The following is a 17875-nucleotide window of genomic DNA, read 5'->3' as shown; positions in this document are numbered from 1 at the left end:
TTCAGACTTCAAACGGGCTTTCCCTTGACTAATTTAAAAAATCCCCAGATTTCCAGGTTTTCCAGGACATTTTTCCCATTCAAAAATTAATTGACCATTTTTTCAAATTTCCACATTTTCCAACCGATTCAAACAATTCTTCTTCTCCCGATTTTGGCGTGTTCTACCTTCCACATTTTTCACCCGATTCAAACCGTTCCAACTTCAAACTTCAAACGGGCTTTCCATTGACAAATTCCAAAAAACCCCAGATTTCCAAGAATTCCAGGTTTTCCGGGACATTTTTCCCCCATTCAAAATGAATTGGCCTTTTTCAAACTTCCACCATTTCCACATTTTTTCACCCGTTTTCAAACCATTACAACTTCAGACTTCACACGGGCTTTCCCTTGACCAATTCCAAAAATCCCCAGATTTCCAAGAATTCCAGGTTTTCCGGGACATTTTTCCCATTCAAAATGAATTGGCCCTTTTTCGAATTTCCACCATTTCCACATTTTTCAACCGATTAGAACAACTTTTCTTCTCCTTCTTCGTCTCCAGATTTTGGCGCGCTCTACTTTCCACATTTCCACCTCCCCCCCCCCCCCCCCCCCGATTCAAACCGTTCCAACTTCAAACGGACTTTCCATTGACAAATTCCCAAAATTCCCAGATTTCCTAGAATTCCAGGTATTCCGGGACATTTTTCCCATTCAAAATGAATTGACCATTTTTCAAACTTCCACCATTTTCCAAATTTTTCAAACAATTCAAAACAATTCTTCTTCTCCAGATTGTGGCACGCTTTACCTTCCACATTTTTCACCCGATTCAAACCGTTCCAACTTCAAACTTCAAACAGGCTTTCCATTGAAAAATTCCAAAAATGCCCAGATTTCCCAGAATTCCAGGTTTTCCGGGACATTTTTCCCATTCAAAATGAATTAGCCCTTTTTCAAACTTCCACTATTTCCACATTTTTCACCCGATTCAAACCATTCCAACTTCAGACTTCAAACGGGCTTTCCCTTGGACTAATTTCAAAAATCCCCAGATTTCCCAGAATTCCAGGCTTTCCGGGACATTTTTCCCATTCAAAATGAATTGGCCCTTTTTCAAACTTCCACCATTTCCACATTTTTCACACGATTCAAACCGTTCCAACTTCAGACTTCAAACGGGCTTTCCCTTGACTAATTTCAAAAATCCCCAGATTTCCCAGAAATTCCAGGCTTTCCGGGACATTTTTCCCATTCAAAATGAATTGGTCATTTTTCAAATTTCCACATTTTTTAACCGATTCAAACAATTCTTCTTCTTCTTCTCCAGATTTGGCGCGCTCTACCTTCCACATTTATCATCCGAATTCAAATTGTTCTAACTTCAAACTGTTCGGCCTATTCGAGAATTGCGGTCTTTCCCTTGACTAATTCCAAAAATTCCCAGATTTCCGGGACATTTTTCCCATTCAAAATGAATTGGCCCTTTTTCAAATTTCCACTATTTCCACATTTTTCAACCGATTAAACAATTCTTCTCCAGATTTTGGCGCGCACTACCTTCCACATTTTTCACCCGATTCAAACCGTTCCAACTTCAAACTTCAAGCGGGCTTTCCATTGACAAATTCCAAAAATCCCCAGAATTCCAGATTTTCCGGGACATTTTTCCCATTCAAAATGAATTGGCCCTTTTTCAAACTTCCACCATTTCCACATTTTTCAACCGATTAGAACAATTCTTCATCTCCTTCTTCTTCTCCAGATTTTGGCGCGCTAGACTTTCCACATTTCCCACCCCCCGATTCAAACTGTTCCAACTTCAGACTTCAAACGGGCTTTCCATTGACTAATTCCAAAAATCCCCAGATTTCCCAGAATTCCAGGTTTTCCGGGACATTTTTCCCATTCAAAAATGATTTCGCCATTTTTCAAACTTCCACCATTTCCACATTTTTCAAATCGATTCAAACCATTCCAACTTCCAACTTCAAACAGGCTTTCCTTTGACTAATTCCAATAATCCCCAGATTTCCCAGAATTCCTGGTTTTCCGGGACATTTTTCCCATTCAAATTTAATTGGCCCTTTTTCAAATTTCCACTATTTCCACATTTTTCAACCGATTAAACAATTCTTCTTCTCCAGATTTTGGCGCGCTCTACCCTTCCACATTTTTCACCCGATTATAACTGTTCTTACCTTCAAACTTCAAACGGGCTTTCCATTGACAAATTCCAAAAATCCCCAGAATTCCAGATTTTCCGGGACATTTTTCCCATTCAAAATGAATTGGCCCTTTTTTAAACTTCCACCATTTCCACATTTTTTCAACCGATTCAAAACAATTGTTCTTCTCCTTCTTCTTCTCCTGATTTTGGCGCGCTCTACCTTCCACCTTTATCATCCGATTCAAATTGTTCCAACTTCAAACTGTTTCAACCTATTCGGGAATCACAGGCTTTCCACTGACTAATTTAAAAAATTCCCAGATTTCCCCAAATTCCAGGTTTTCCGGGACATTTTTCCCATTCAAAATGAATTGGCCCTTTTTCAAACTTCCACCATTTCCACATTTTTCCCCCGATTCAAACCATTCCAACTTCAGGCTTCAAACGGGCTTTCCATTGACAAATTCCAAAAAATCCCAGATTTACAAGAATTCCATATTTTCCGGGACATTTTTCCCATTCAAAATGAATTGGCCATTTTTCAAATGTCCACATTTTTCAACCGATTCAAACAATTCTTCTCCTCCTTCTTCTTCTCCAGATTTTGGCGCATTCTACCTTCCACATTTTTCACCCGATTATAACCGTTCCAGCTTCAAACGGGCTTTCCATTGACAAATTCCAAAAATTCCCAGATTTACAAGAATTCCATATTTTCCGGGACACTTTTCCCATTCAAAATGAATTGGCCATTTTTCAAACTTCCACCATTTCCACAATTTTCACCAGATTCAAACCATTCCAACTTCAGACTTCAAACAGGCTTTCCCTTGACTAATTCCAAAAATCGACAGATTTCCCAGAATTCCAGGTTTTCCGGGACATTTTTCCTATTCAAAATGAATTGGCCATTTTTCAAATTTCCACATTTTTCAACCGATTAAAACAATTCTTCTTCTTCTCCAGATTTTGGCGCACTCTACTTTCCACATTTTTCACCCGATTCCCGATATTACTTTTTTTTAAAGCATTTATCGGCTGATAACATCATTTTATGATTACGGTTCAGGTTCGGTGAATGTGCATATGAAACTGGTGGGGTTCGGTACCTCCAACAAGGTTAAGAACCACTGGTCTACATTATGAGGGACAAACTGTAAAAAGTGATTATTAATCTACTTGCTCATTCACTGTTAATATCTACTTATTTATTGACAATATCGGAATATCGGCAAAAAAAGCCATTATCGGACATCTCTACTGATTACAGCTGCCATGTTTGCAACAGACAGATAGTTGACAGAGCCCCCGAGCTTCATTTCAAGACGTGTAGCGAAGCACGTTGCTTTCAAAAGCTACCTCTCAGTGAAATGGGTCATGCACAAGGTGGGCTGGCCTCGCCAGGCATGGGTCAGAGGGATCATCAGACCCAGAATCAGAAGTACTTGAGAGGGGGAAAATGGCGGTGACTTGGCAACTCAAAAGTGGAGCAGACGTGAGAGAAATATTAGGGTATAGCAGCACTAAGAAGCAGGATTTAAATGCAGCTGTCATGGCGTGTGGTGTACCTGAGCTTAGAGGACGTAACCAGGTAAGTTGGAATGTAGCGTGATGAGCATGACTGTCATGTCCGTGCAAGCGTGACGCTGATTAATTACTTTGATGCTTTGGAGCTTCACGGTGATTGCAGCCATTCCTTATTCGGGAGGGGGGGGGGGGGGGGGGGGAATTAAAGGTGGCCAGGCTTTTGTCATGGACTCAATTGGCATGCAACCTCTGAGGCAGTTATCACCTTCCCACTATTTAAACATGCATTACATTTTTACATTAGGACCCCAAATGGAAAATGTTGGGCATAAATTAGCTGGATGGGTTGTTGGTGTAGGCCAGGCAGGACAACCCAGTATATGCTGTTAAGAGGCATATTGGACCAAATATACACAAAACTGGAGCCGCAAACAATTAAAAGTCTTATATAAGTGTTATGATGAAGACAACACATGATGTAAGTGTCTATATTAGTTATATTAGCCTACTATCAAAATGACTTTAAAAGTCTTATATAAGTGTTACAATGAAGACAACACATGATGTAAGTGTCTATATTAGCTATATTAGCCTACTATAAAAATTATTTTAAAAGTCTTATATAAGTGTTATAATGAAGACAACACATGATGTAAGTGTCTATATTAGCCTACTATAAAAATGACTTTAAAAGTCTTATAAAAGTGTTATAATGAAGACAATTCATGATGTAAGTGTCTATATTAGCCAACTATAAAAATGACTTTAAAAGTCTTATAAAAGTGTTATAATGAAGACAATTCATGATGTAAGTGTCTATATTAGCCTACTATCAAAATGACTTTAAAAGTCTTATAAAAGTGTTATAATGAAGACAATTCATGATGTAAGTGTCTATATTAGCCTACTATCAAAATGACTTTAAAAATCTTATAAAAGTGTTATAATGAAGACAACACATGATGTAAGTGTCTATATTAGCCTACTATCAAAATGACTTTGAAAGTCTTATATAAGTGTTATAATGAAGACAACACATGATGTAAGTGTCTATATTAGCTATATTAGCCTACTATCAAAATGACTTTAAAAGTCTTATATAAGTGTTACAATGAAGACCACACATGATGTAAGTGTCTATATTAGCTATATTAGCCTACTATCAAAATGACTTTAAAAGTCTTATATAAGTGTTATAATGAAGACAACACATGATGTAAGTGTCTATATTAGCCTACTATAAAAATGACTTTAAAAGTCTTATAAAAGTGTTATAATGAAGACAATTCATGATGTAAGTGTCTATATTAGCCTACTATCAAAATGACTTTAAAAGTCTTATAAAAGTGTTATAATGAAGACAATTCATGATGTAAGTGTCTATATTAGCCTACTATAAAAATGACTTTAAAAGTCTTATACAAGTGTTATAATGAAGACAACACATGATGTAAGTGTCTATATTAACCTACTATAAAAATGACTTTAAAAGTCTTATAAAAGTGTTATAATGAAGACAATTCATGATGTAAGTGTCTATATTAGCCTACTATCAAAATGACTTTAAAAGTCTTATAAAAGTGTTATAATGAAGACAACTCATGATGTAAGTGTCTAGATTAGCCTACTATAAAAATTACTTTAAAAGTCTTATAAAAGTGTTATAATGAAGACAATTCATGATGTAAGTGTCTATATTAGCCTACTATAAAAATGACTTCAAAAGTCTTATACAAGTGTTATAATGAAGACAACACATGATGTAAGTGTCTATATTAGCCTACTATAAAAATGACTTTAAAAGTCTTATAAAAGTGTTATAATGAAGACAATTCATGATGTAAGTGTCTATATTAGCCTACTATAAAAATGACTTTAAAAGTCTTATACAAGTGTTATAATGAAGACAACACATGATGTAAGTGTCTATATTAGCTATATTAGCCTACTATCAAAATGACTTTAAAAGTCTTATATAAGTGTTACAATGAAGACCACACATGATGTAAGTGTCTATATTAGCTATATTAGCCTACTATCAAAATGACTTTAAAAGTCTTATATAAGTGTTATAATGAAGACAACACATGATGTAAGTGTCTATATTAGCCTACTATAAAAATGACTTTAAAAGTCTTATAAAAGTGTTATAATGAAGACAATTCATGATGTAAGTGTCTATATTAGCCTACTATAAAAATGACTTTAAAAGTCTTATACAAGTGTTATAATGAAGACAACACATGATGTAAGTGTCTATATTAGCCTACTATAAAAATGACTTTAAAAGTCTTATAAAAGTGTTATAATGAAGACAATTCATGATGTAAGTGTCTATATTAGCCTACTATCAAAATGACTTTAAAAGTCTTATAAAAGTGTTATAATGAAGACAACTCATGATGTAAGTGTCTATATTAGCCTACTATAAAAATTACTTTAAAAGTCTTATAAAAGTGTTATAATGAAGACAATTCATGATGTATGTGTCTATATTAGCCTACTATAAAAATTACTTTAAAAGTCTTATAAAAGTGTTATAATGAAGACAACTCATGATGTAAGTGTCTATATTAGCCTACTATAAAATTACTTTAAAAGTCTTATAAAAGTGTTATAATGAAGACAATTCATGATGTAAGTGTCTATATTAGCCTACTATAAAAATGATTTCAAAAGTCTTATACAAGTGTTATAATGAAGACAATTCATGATGTAAGTGTCTATATTAGCCTACTATCAAAATGACTTTAAAAGTCTTATAAAAGTGTTATAATGAAGACAACACATGATGTAAGTGTCTATATTAGCCTACTATAAACATTACTTTAAAAGTCTTATAAAAGTGTTATAATGAAGACAATTCATGATGTAAGTCTCTATATTAGCCTACTATAAAAATGACTTCAAAAGTCTTATACAAGTGTTATAATGAAGACAATTCATGATGTAAGTGTCTATATTAGCCTACTATCAAAATGACTTTAAAAGTCTTATAAAAGTGTTATAATGAAGACAACACATGATGTAAGTGTCTATATTAGCCTACTATAAAAATTACTTTAAAAGTCTTATAAAAGTGTTATAATGAAGACAACACATGATGTAAGTGTCTATATTAGCCTACTATCAAAATGACTTTAAACGTCTTATAAAAGTGTTATAATGAAGACAACACATGATGTAAGTGTCTATATTAGCCTACTATAAAAATGACTTTAAAAGTCTTATAAAAGTGTTATAATGAAGACAATTCATGATGTAAGTGTCTATATTAGCCTACTATAAAAATGACTTTAAAAGTCTTATACAAGTGTTATAATGAAGACAACACATGATGTAAGTGTCTATATTAGCTATATTAGCCTACTATCAAAATGACTTTAAAAGTCTTATATAAGTGTTATAATGAAGACAACACATGATGTAAGTGTCTATATTAGCCTACTATAAAAATTACTTTAAAAGTCTTATAAAAGTGTTATAATGAAGACAATTCATGATGTAAGTGTCTATATTAGCCTACTATAAAAATGACTTTAAAAGTCTTATACAAGTGTTATAATGAAGACAACACATGATGTAAGTGTCTATATTAGCTATATTAGCCTACTATCAAAATGACTTTAAAAGTCTTATACAAGTGTTATAATGAAGACAACACATGATGTAAGTGTCTATATTAGCCTACTATAAAAATTACTTTAAAAGTCTTATAAAAGTGTTATAATGAAGACAATTCATGATGTAAGTGTCTATATTAGCCTACTATAAAAATGACTTTAAAAGTCTTATACAAGTGTTATAATGAAGACAATTCATGATGTAAGTGTCTATATTAGCCTACTATAAAAATGACTTTAAAAGTCTTATAAAAGAGTTATAATGAAGACAATTCATGATGTAAGTGTCTATATTAGCCTACTATCAAAATGACTTTAAAAGTCTTATAAAAGTGTTATAATGAAGACAACACATGATGTAAGTGTCTATATTAGGGGAGATGGTAGACCGGTACTTTTCAGAGGCGGTATAGTACTGAATATGTTTCATTAGTATCGCGATACTATACTAATAACTGTACACCGTAAAACCCTATTGCCATCATTTTGCACTCTACACGCATCTCTTATGTGTGACTGCCATCATATTGCGGTCTACACGTATCTCTTATGTGTGTCTGCCATCTACTGGTCACACTAATCATTACACCATGTACCAAATAAAATAGCTTCGAGGTCGGTAAGCACAACCAGACTTATTCCGTCCATTAGGCGCACCGGGCTGGTTATAAGGCGCACTGTCCAGTTTTGAGAAAATGAAAGGATTTTAGGTGCGCTTTATAGTCCGAAAAATGCGGATTTGACACAAAATCCAAATTGGACATCTGACCCTGCAGTGTGAACACAACCTTTATAAGCAGTTTATAGAGTCATTAGCTGGCCAAAGATTCACCCCCCTGAGTGATAACGTCGTGGATGTGCGTGAGACTGAATCCAACATGGTGGCACAACACCAGCATGTATTGATCGTGGCTGGCTGACAAGCCTCGGAGGGAGAGATGAGAAAATGGAAAACAAACGCGCAGAAAAGGCATCCGTCATGGCGGTCCGCACCATCCCCCTTGGTAAATGGAGCGAGATGATAAACGGCGAGGGAAGTCTGGGGACAAACGACCAGGAGCTGTCATCATGATGTCCCCGTCAGGTGTGGGATGGTCAACCAGCAGCTGAGTGGGCTTTCATTCAATGGAAGATGAGAATATTAATAGAAGGAGGCCTCATTGATCATTTCAGGAAGATGTCAAACCCCGAGCTGCCGCTTTCAGTCCAACACATATAAAAGTACAGTGGAACCTCCGTTTATGAACTTAATCGGGGTTCATGCAGCGAAACCTTTGTATAGTGTAGGGGTCGACAACCCACAATGTTGAGAGACCAAATATTGGACCAAAAATAAAACAAACAAAAAACTGTCTGGAGCCGCAAAAAATTAAAAGCCTTATATAAGTGTTATAATGAAGACAACACCTGATGTAAGTGTCTATATTAGCCTACTATCAAAATGACTTTAAAAGTCTTATATAAGTGTTATAATGAAGACAACACATGATGTAAGTATCTATATTAGCCTACTATCAGAATGACTTTAAAAGTCTTATATAAGTGTTATAATGAAGGCAACACATGATGTAAGTGTCTATATTAGCCTACTATCAAAATGACTTTAAAAGTCTTATATAAGTGTTATAATGAAGGCAACACATGATGTAAGTGTCTATATTAGCCTACTATCAAAATGACTTTAAAAGTCTTATATAAGTGTTATAATGAAGACAACACATGATTTAAGTGTTTATATTAGCCTACTATCAAAATGACTTTAAAAGTCTTATATAAGCGTTATAATGAAGACAACACATGATGTAAGTGTCTATATCAGCTATATTACCCTACTATCAAAATGACTTTAAAAGTCTTATATAAGTGTTATAATGCAGACAACACATGATGTAAGTGTCTATATCAGCTATATTAGCCTACTATCAAAATGACTTTAAAAGTCTTATATAAGTGTTATAATGAAGACAACACCTGATGTAAGTGTCTATATTAGCCTACTATCAAAATGACTATAAAAGTCTTATACAAGTGTTATAATAATGACAACACCTGATGTAAGTGTCTATATTAGCCTACTATCAAAATGACTTTAAAAGTCTTATATAAGTGTTATAATGAAGACAACACATGATGTAAGTGTCTATATTAGCCTACTATCAAAATGACTATAAAAGTCTTATACAAGTGTTATAATGAAGACAACACATGATGTAAGTGTCTATATTAGCCTACTATCAAAATGACTATAAAAGTCTTATACAAGTGTTATAATGAAGACAACACATGATGTAAGTGTCTATATTAGCCTACTATCAAAATGACTATAAAAGTCTTATACAAGTGTTATAATGAAGACAACACATGATGTAAGTGTCTATATTAGCCTACTATCAAAATGACTTTGAAAGTCTTATATAAGTGTTATAATGAAGACAACACATGATGTAAGTGTCTATATCAGCTGTATTAGCCTACTATCAAAATGACTTTAAAAGTCTTATATAAGCGTTATAATGAAGACAACACATGATGTAAGTGTCTATATCAGCTATATTAGCCTACTATCAAAATGACTTTAAAAGTCTTATATAAGTGTTATAATGCAGACAACACATGATGTACGTGTCTATATTAGCCTACTATCAAAATGACTTTAAAAGTCTTTGTCATGTCTGTGTTCATGTTTTTGTTTGGCCATGTGCTGTTTTGTTTTTTGGACACTTCCTTAGTTCCTTGTTTCACTTCCTGGTTTTGTTTGTCACCATAGCAACCATTAGTTTCACCTGTTCCACGTTTGGCCTCACACACACCTGTCTCACGTTTTCACAGTCATGTCATGCACCTGTTCACAGTTAGTCACGCACCTGTTTTCACTTATCATGTCACTATATAGGCTTTTCTGTTTCGGTTGTTCGTCCTGGCGACATCACTCATTCATGCCATGTCCACAGTTCCTTGTCACGTTAGTTCTTGTTTCATCCCTTGTCACGTAAGTTTTTGTTTGTTTAATGTTCATAGTTCTCCGCCATTGTGCGCGCCTTTTGTTTTCCTAGTCAAGTTTTTTACCTCCTCTGTGAGCGCCTTTTGTTTGTACCTTTGGTTTGAGTTTATAGTAATAATTAAACTATGTCTTTACCTGCACGCCACGTCCGTTCCAATTCTTTTGCACCACGGGAGAGCAAACCACGCCAAAGACCGAGTTATGACAGATGTCGCCAGCATAAGAGCTCTCCCGCAAGATTGGACAAAGGAACGTGGGAGGTCCTGCGCGCCATGGAAGCCGAGACACTCCGCCATTCCCCCATGGAGCGCAGGGATCTCATGTGGGGTCCGACCGGCAAACTGGTGCCGATCAGCTCCCTTTGGCCCGGGGACGTTGGCACGTCATCCCTGTCCCGGAAGCGGCGCTCCAGACCGAGGACGTCAGGGAAGGTGAGCGGACAGCACGCTGCGCTCCTGCAGGCTCCTCCCCCTCCGGGCGGAAATGGAAATCAGCCAGCCTGGCAGCTCAAGGAGCACTCCACAGACCTGGAGATTGTTTTCCCAAATACTTTACCGGTTCAATCCAAGCCACCCAAATTCCATGCCCCGCCCCCCAGGACTCATGCCACGCCCAAGTCAGAAATTTTTTTTTCACCCACAAAAGCCCAGGTGGGGGGGAAAGAAAGACATTTTGGACAATTTAGAGGGGAGGATTCTGCCCTCCTCCTGAACCCCCTCCGCCCACCCCAAAAGACGGTTCCAGACCGCGGGGAGCGCGTCTGGTATCCGCTCCTTGAGGGGGGGGCTAGGGCTGGGAATTGTTCAGGTGGGGTGGCTCAGCATCGTCACGCCAAGCCACAGCCTCCAGCACGACCACAACCACCTGTCTTTCGACCTGCCAAGCCACAGCCACCAGCACGACCCCCACCACCAGTCTTTCGTCACGCCAAGACACAGCCTCCAGCACGACCCCCACCACCTGTCTTTCGACCTGCCAAGCCACAGCCACCAGCACGGCCGCCACCACCAGTTTTTCGACCATGCCAAGATCCACCTGCTCCACGCCCAGCTCCACGCCAAACGCCACCAGTACCTGCTCCACGCCAAGCGCCACCAGTACCTGCTCCACGCCAAGCGCCACCAGTACCTGCTCCACGCCAAGCGCCACCAGTACCTGCTCCACGCCAAGCGCCACCAGTACCTGCTCCACGCCAAGCGCCACTAGTACCTGCTCCACGCCAAGCGCCACCAGTACCTGCTCCACGCCAAGCGCCGCCAGTACCTGCTCCACGCCAAGCGCCACCAGTACCTGCTCCACGCCAAGCGCCACCAGTACCTGCTCCACGCCAAGCGCCACCAGTACCTGCTCCACGCCAAGCGCCGCCAGTACCTGCTCCACGCCAAGCGCCGCCAGTACCTGCTCCACGCCAAGCGCCGCCAGTACCTGCTCCACGCCAAGCGCCGCCAGTACCTGCTCCACGCCAAGCGCCGCCAGTACCTGCTCCACGCCAAGCGCCGCCAGTCGCAGCTTCACGACGCCAAGTGCCGCCAGTCGCAGCTTCACGACGCCAAGTGCCGCCAGTCGCAGCTTCACGACGCCAAGTGCCGCCCGTGGCTGCCCCACGCCGCCAAGTGCCGCCCGTGGCTGCCCCACGCCGCCAAGTGCCGCCCGTGGCTGCCCCACGCCGCCAAGTGCCGCCCGTGGCTGCCCCACGCCGCCATGTGCCGCCCGTGGCTGCCCCACGCCAAGACCAAAGCCAAGACCAAGACCCGCCAAGTGACCAAGACCAAGAACCGCCAAGTGACCAAGAACCGCCAAGTGACCAAGACCAAGAACCGCCAAGTGACCAAGACCCGCCAAGTGACCAAGACCAAGACCCACCAAGTGACCAAGACCAAGAACCGCCAAGTGACCAAGACCCGCCAAGTGACCAAGACCAAGACCCGCCAAGTGACCAAGACCCGCCAAGTGACCAAGACCAAGACCAAGTCCAAGCACCGCCACGCCAAGACCAACCACGCCAAGACCAACCACGCCAAGTCCAAGACCAAGACCAACCACGCCAAGTCCAAGACCAAGACCAACCACGCCAAGTCCAAGACCAAGTCCAAGACCAAGACCCAGACACTCGCCAAGACCAAGACCAAGACCCACGCCAAGACCAAGACCCTCGTCAAGACCCGCCACGCCAAGCTTCGCCGCCTGACGCACCACGCCAAGCTTCGCCGCCTGCCACGACAACGCGCCCACCTCGTCGTCGGCCAAGGATGTGGCCATTCCATGGGCGTCCGCCACGCCAGGTGCGCCGACCTCCTCGTCTGCCACGAATGTGGCCATTCCCAGGTCGCCCACCTCGTCAGGTTCAGCGGCGGTCTACCCGCCGTCGCCACCTGACTCTGCCCCGGTGGATTCGGGGACACCTGGTCTGGCGACCCACCGCCATGTCCCCCTCCCCCCCTCCCATGACTCTTGATCCTGTTTTTTGTTTTTGGACATCTGGGATCTGTCCGTAAGGGGGGGGTTCTGTCATGTCTGTGTTCATGTTTTTGTTTGGCCATGTGCTGTTTTGTTTTTTGGACACTTCCTTAGTTCCTTGTTTCACTTCCTGGTTTTGTTTGTCACCATAGCAACCATTAGTTTCACCTGTTCCACGTTTGGCCTCACACACACCTGTCTCACGTTTTCACAGTCATGTCATGCACCTGTTCACAGTTAGTCACGCACCTGTTTTCACTTATCATGTCACTATATAGGCTTTTCTGTTTCTGTTGTTCGTCCTGGCGACATCACCCATTCATGCCATGTCCACAGTTCCTTGTCACGTAAGTTTTTGTTTGTTTAATGTTCATAGTTCTCCGCCATTGTGCGCGCCTTTTGTTTTCCTAGTCAAGTTTTTTACCTCCTCTGTGAGCGCCTTTTGTTTGTACCTTTGGTTTGAGTTTATAGTAATAATTAAACTATGTCTTTACCTGCACGCCACGTCCGTTCCAATTCTTTTGCACCACGGGAGAGCAAACCACGCCAAAGACCGAGTTATGACAGTCTTATATAAGTGTTATAATGAAGACAACACATGATGTAAGTGTTTATATTAGCCTACTATCAAAATGACTTTAAAAGTCTTATATAAGTGTTATAATGAAGACAACACATGATGTAAGTGTCTATATTAGCCTACTATCAAAATGACTATAAAAGTCTTATACAAGTGTTATAATGAAGACAACACATGATGTAAGTGTCTATATTAGCCTACTATCAAAATGACTATAAAAGTCTTATACAAGTGTTATAATGAAGACAACACATGATGTAAGTGTCTATATTAGCCTACTATCAAAATGACTTTAAAAGTCTCATATAAGTGTTATAATGAAGACAACACATGATGTAAGTGTCTATATTAGCCTACTATCAAAATGACTATAAAAGTCTTATACAAGTGTTATAATGAAGACAACACCTGATGTAAGTGTTTGTATTAGCCTACTATCAAAATGACTTTAAAAGTCTTATATAAGTGTTATAATGAAGACAACACATAATGTAAGTGCCTATATTAGCTATATTAGCCTACTATCAAAATGACTTTAAAAGTCTTATACAAGTGTTATAATGAAGACAACACATGATGTAAGTGTCTATATTAGCCTACTATCAAAATGACTATAAAAGTCTTATACAAGTGTTATAATAAAGACAACACCTGATGTAAGTGTCTATATTAGCCTACTATCAAAATGACTTTAAAAGTCTTATATAAGTGTTATAATGAAGACAACACATGATGTAAGTGTCTATATTAGCCTACTATCAAAATGACTATAAAAGTCTTATACAAGTGTTATAATGAAGGCAACACATGATGTAAGTGTCTATATTAGCCTACTATCAAAATGACTTTAAAAGTCTTATATAAGTGTTATAATGAAGACAACACATGATGTAAGTGTTTATATTAGCCTACTATCAAAATTACTTTAAAAGTCTTATATAAGTGTTATAATGAAGACAACACATAATGTAAGTGTCTATATTAGCTATATTAGCCTACTATCAAAATGACTTTGAAAGTCTTATTTAAGTGTTATAATGAAGACAACACATGATGTAAGTGTCTATATTAGCCTACTATCAAAATGACTTTAAAAGTCTTATATAAGTGTTATAATGAAGACAACACATGATGTAAGTGTCTATATTAGCCTACTATCAAAATGACTTCAAAAGTATTATATAAGTGTTATAATGAAGACAACACATAATGTAAGTGTTTATATTAGCCTACTATCAAAATGACTTTAAAAGTCTTATATAAGTGTTATAATGAAGACAACACATAATGTAAGTGTCTATATTAGCTATATTAGCCTACTATCAAAATGACTTTAAAAGTCTTATATAAGTGTTATAATGAAGACAACACATGATGTAAGTGTCTATATTAGCCTACTATCAAAATGACTATAAAAGTCTTATACAAGTGTTATAATGAAGACAACACATGATGTAAGTGTCTATATTAGCCTACTATCAAAATGACTTTAAAAGTCTCATATAAGTGTTATAATGAAGACAACACATGATGTAAGTGTCTATATTAGCCTACTATCAAAATGACTATAAAAGTCTTATACAAGTGTTATAATGAAGACAACACCTGATGTAAGTGTCTATATTAGCTATATTAGCCTACTATCAAAATGACTTTAAAAGTCTTATATAAGTATTATAATGAAGACAACACATGATGTAAGTGTTTATATTAGCCTACTATCAAAATGACTTTAAAAGTCTTATATAAGTGTTATAATGAAGACAACACATAATGTAAGTGTCTATATTAGCTATATTAGCCTACTATCAAAATGACTTTAAAAGTCTTATACAAGTGTTATAATGAAGACAACACATGATGTAAGTGTCTATATTAGCCTACTATCAAAATGACTATAAAAGTCTTATACAAGTGTTATAATGAAGACAACACCTGATGTAAGTGTCTATATTAGCCTACTATCAAAATGACTTTAAAAGTCTTATATAAGTGTTATAATGAAGACAACACATGATGTAAGTGTTTATATTAGCCTACTATCAAAATGACTTTAAAAGTCTTATATAAGTGTTATAATGAAGACAACACATAATGTAAGTGTCTATATTATCTATATTAGCCTACTATCAAAATGACTTTAAAAGTCTTATATAAGTGTTATAATGAAGACAACACATGATGTAAGTGTCTATATTAGCCTACTATCAAAATGACTTTGACAGTCTTATATAAGTGTTATAATGAAGACAACACATGATGTAAGTGTCTATATTAGCTGTATTAGCCTACTATCAAAATGACTTTAAAAGTCTTATATAAGCGTTATAATGAAGACAACACATGATGTAAGTGTCTATATTAGCTATTTTAGCCTACTATCAAAATGACTTTAAAAGTCTTATATGATTACTACTATGATTACTCTATATCGATATTTTTTATCATCACAAAATATTTTTTCCTTTGTTTAAAATGTATGTTATGTTTATAAAGTCAGGAAATACGTCCCTGGACACATGAGGACTTTGAATATGATCAATGTATGATGCTGTAACTACTTGGTATCGGATCGACACCTAAATGTGTGGTATCATCCAAAACTAATGTAAAGTATCAAAGAAGAGAAGAATAAGTGATTATTACATTTTAACAGAAGTGTAGATAGAACATGTTAAAACAAAAAATAAGCAGATATTAACAGTAAATGAACAAGTTGACTAAAAATAAATTTTTACAGTTTGTCCTTAAAATAATAGGTGTATAAATGACACAATATGTTACTGCATACGTCAGCAGACTAATTAGGAGTCTTTGTTTGTTTACTTACTACTAAAAAACAAGTTGTCTAGTATGTTCACTATTTTATTTAAGGACTAAATTACAATAATAAACATATGTTTCATGTACCCTAAGATTTGTTGTTCAAATAAAGACACTGGCTAGAGTGTCCGCCCTGAGATGGGTAGGTTGTGAGTTCAAACCCCGTCCGAAACATAAAGACTAAAAAAAATGGGAGCCTGCCACCCTGCTTGGCACTCAGCATCAAGGGTTGGAATTGGAGGTTAAATCACCAAAAATGATTCCCGGGCACGGCCCACCGCTGCTGCTCACTGCTCCCCTCACCTCCCAGGGGGTGAACAAGGGGATGGGTGAAATGCAGAGGACACATTTCAACACGGCTAGTGTGTGTGTGCAACAATCATTGGTACTTTAACTTAACAATAATGCCATTTTTTTTTATTTCGAAAAGTACCGAAAAGTATCAAAATACATTTTGATACCGGTACTAAAATATTGGTATCGGGACAACACTATTCCATACTTATTAGCGACATTAATGCAGTCTGTAAACGGAGGTTCCAGTGTACTTTGGGCTCCTCAACATGTCGAGCAAGGCAGTGAAAGGCTCAGCCTCCATTGTTCTTCCTTCAGTGGTGATGTCACTGCATCCTTCCAAATGTGTGTGCTGGCTTCGGAACGTTCCATGTCTCAGCTTCACCGGGCGTGGCTTCAGTGAGAATATTACTGCTGAGATTTATAAACTGCCTGACATTTAACCCGCCAAATATTTGCAGGAGGACTTAAGGGAGGCGCTCATTAGCATGTCTCCTGAGAACCAGAGGGTGTTTATGTACCCTATGTACCTAATGTTGTGGCCTGAAGCACCTGGAATCCTAATTCTAGGACATTTAGGACAGGTTTGTGCTTCTCGGCTGTTCTTCTTGTGGACGTTGTGACTAAAGACGAATGTCCACTGCAGAGGACACTGGTTCTCAGGTGGATACACACCCACATTACCAGGGAATGTTGGATAAAACATCTCTTTGGAGGGTACCTAATGTTGTGGCCTAAACCATCTGGAATCTTAATAATAGGACATTTAGGACAGGTTTGTGCTTCTCGGCTGTTCTTCTTGTGGACGTTGTGACTAAAGACGAATGTCCACTGCAGAGGACACTGGTTCTCAGGTGGATACACACCCACATTACCAGGGAATGTTGGATAAAACATCTCTTTGGAGGGTACCTAATGTTGTGGCCTAAACCATCTGGAATCTTAATAATAGGACATTTAGGACAGGTTTGTGCTTCTCGGCTGTTCTTCTTGTGGACGTTGTGACTAAAGACGAATGTCCACTGCAGAGGACACTGGTTCTCAGGTGGATACACACCCACATTACCAGGGAATGTTGGATAAAACATCTCTTTGGAGGGTACCTAATGTTGTGGCCTAAACCATCTGGAATCTTAATAATAGGACATTTAGGACAGGTTTGTGCTTCTCGGCTGTTCTTCTTGTGGACGTTGTGACTAAAGACGAATGTCCACTGCAGAGGACACTGGTTCTCAGGTGGATACACACCCACATTACCAGGGAATGTTGGATAAAACATCTCTTTGGAGGGTACCTAATGTTGTGGCCTAAACCATCTGGAATCTTAATAATAGGACATTTAGGACAGGTTTGTGCTTCTCGGCTGTTCTTCTTGTGGACGCTGTGACTAAAGACGAATGTCCACTGCAGAGGACACTG

General features: G+C 38.3%; 1 protein-coding gene across 1 annotated transcript in view; it reads right to left on the bottom strand.

Annotated features, from left to right (window-relative positions):
* nav3 (neuron navigator 3) overlaps nt 1-16760 on the bottom strand; it is a 219930-nt gene extending 203170 nt beyond the window's left edge. The window contains exon 1 of the mRNA XM_062064431.1: nt 16711-16760. Coding sequence (XP_061920415.1) covers nt 16711-16760 — 50 coding nt within the window. The remainder of the gene's footprint in view (nt 1-16710) is intronic.
* Between the last annotated feature and the right edge of the window lie 1115 nt (nt 16761-17875).

Source organism: Entelurus aequoreus, linkage group LG12 (assembly GCF_033978785.1).
Source record: "Entelurus aequoreus isolate RoL-2023_Sb linkage group LG12, RoL_Eaeq_v1.1, whole genome shotgun sequence".
Lineage (NCBI taxonomy): Eukaryota > Metazoa > Chordata > Actinopteri > Syngnathiformes > Syngnathidae > Entelurus > Entelurus aequoreus.
Note: the sequence above shows the minus strand (reverse complement) of the source record. Positions and strands in the feature narration are given on the sequence as shown.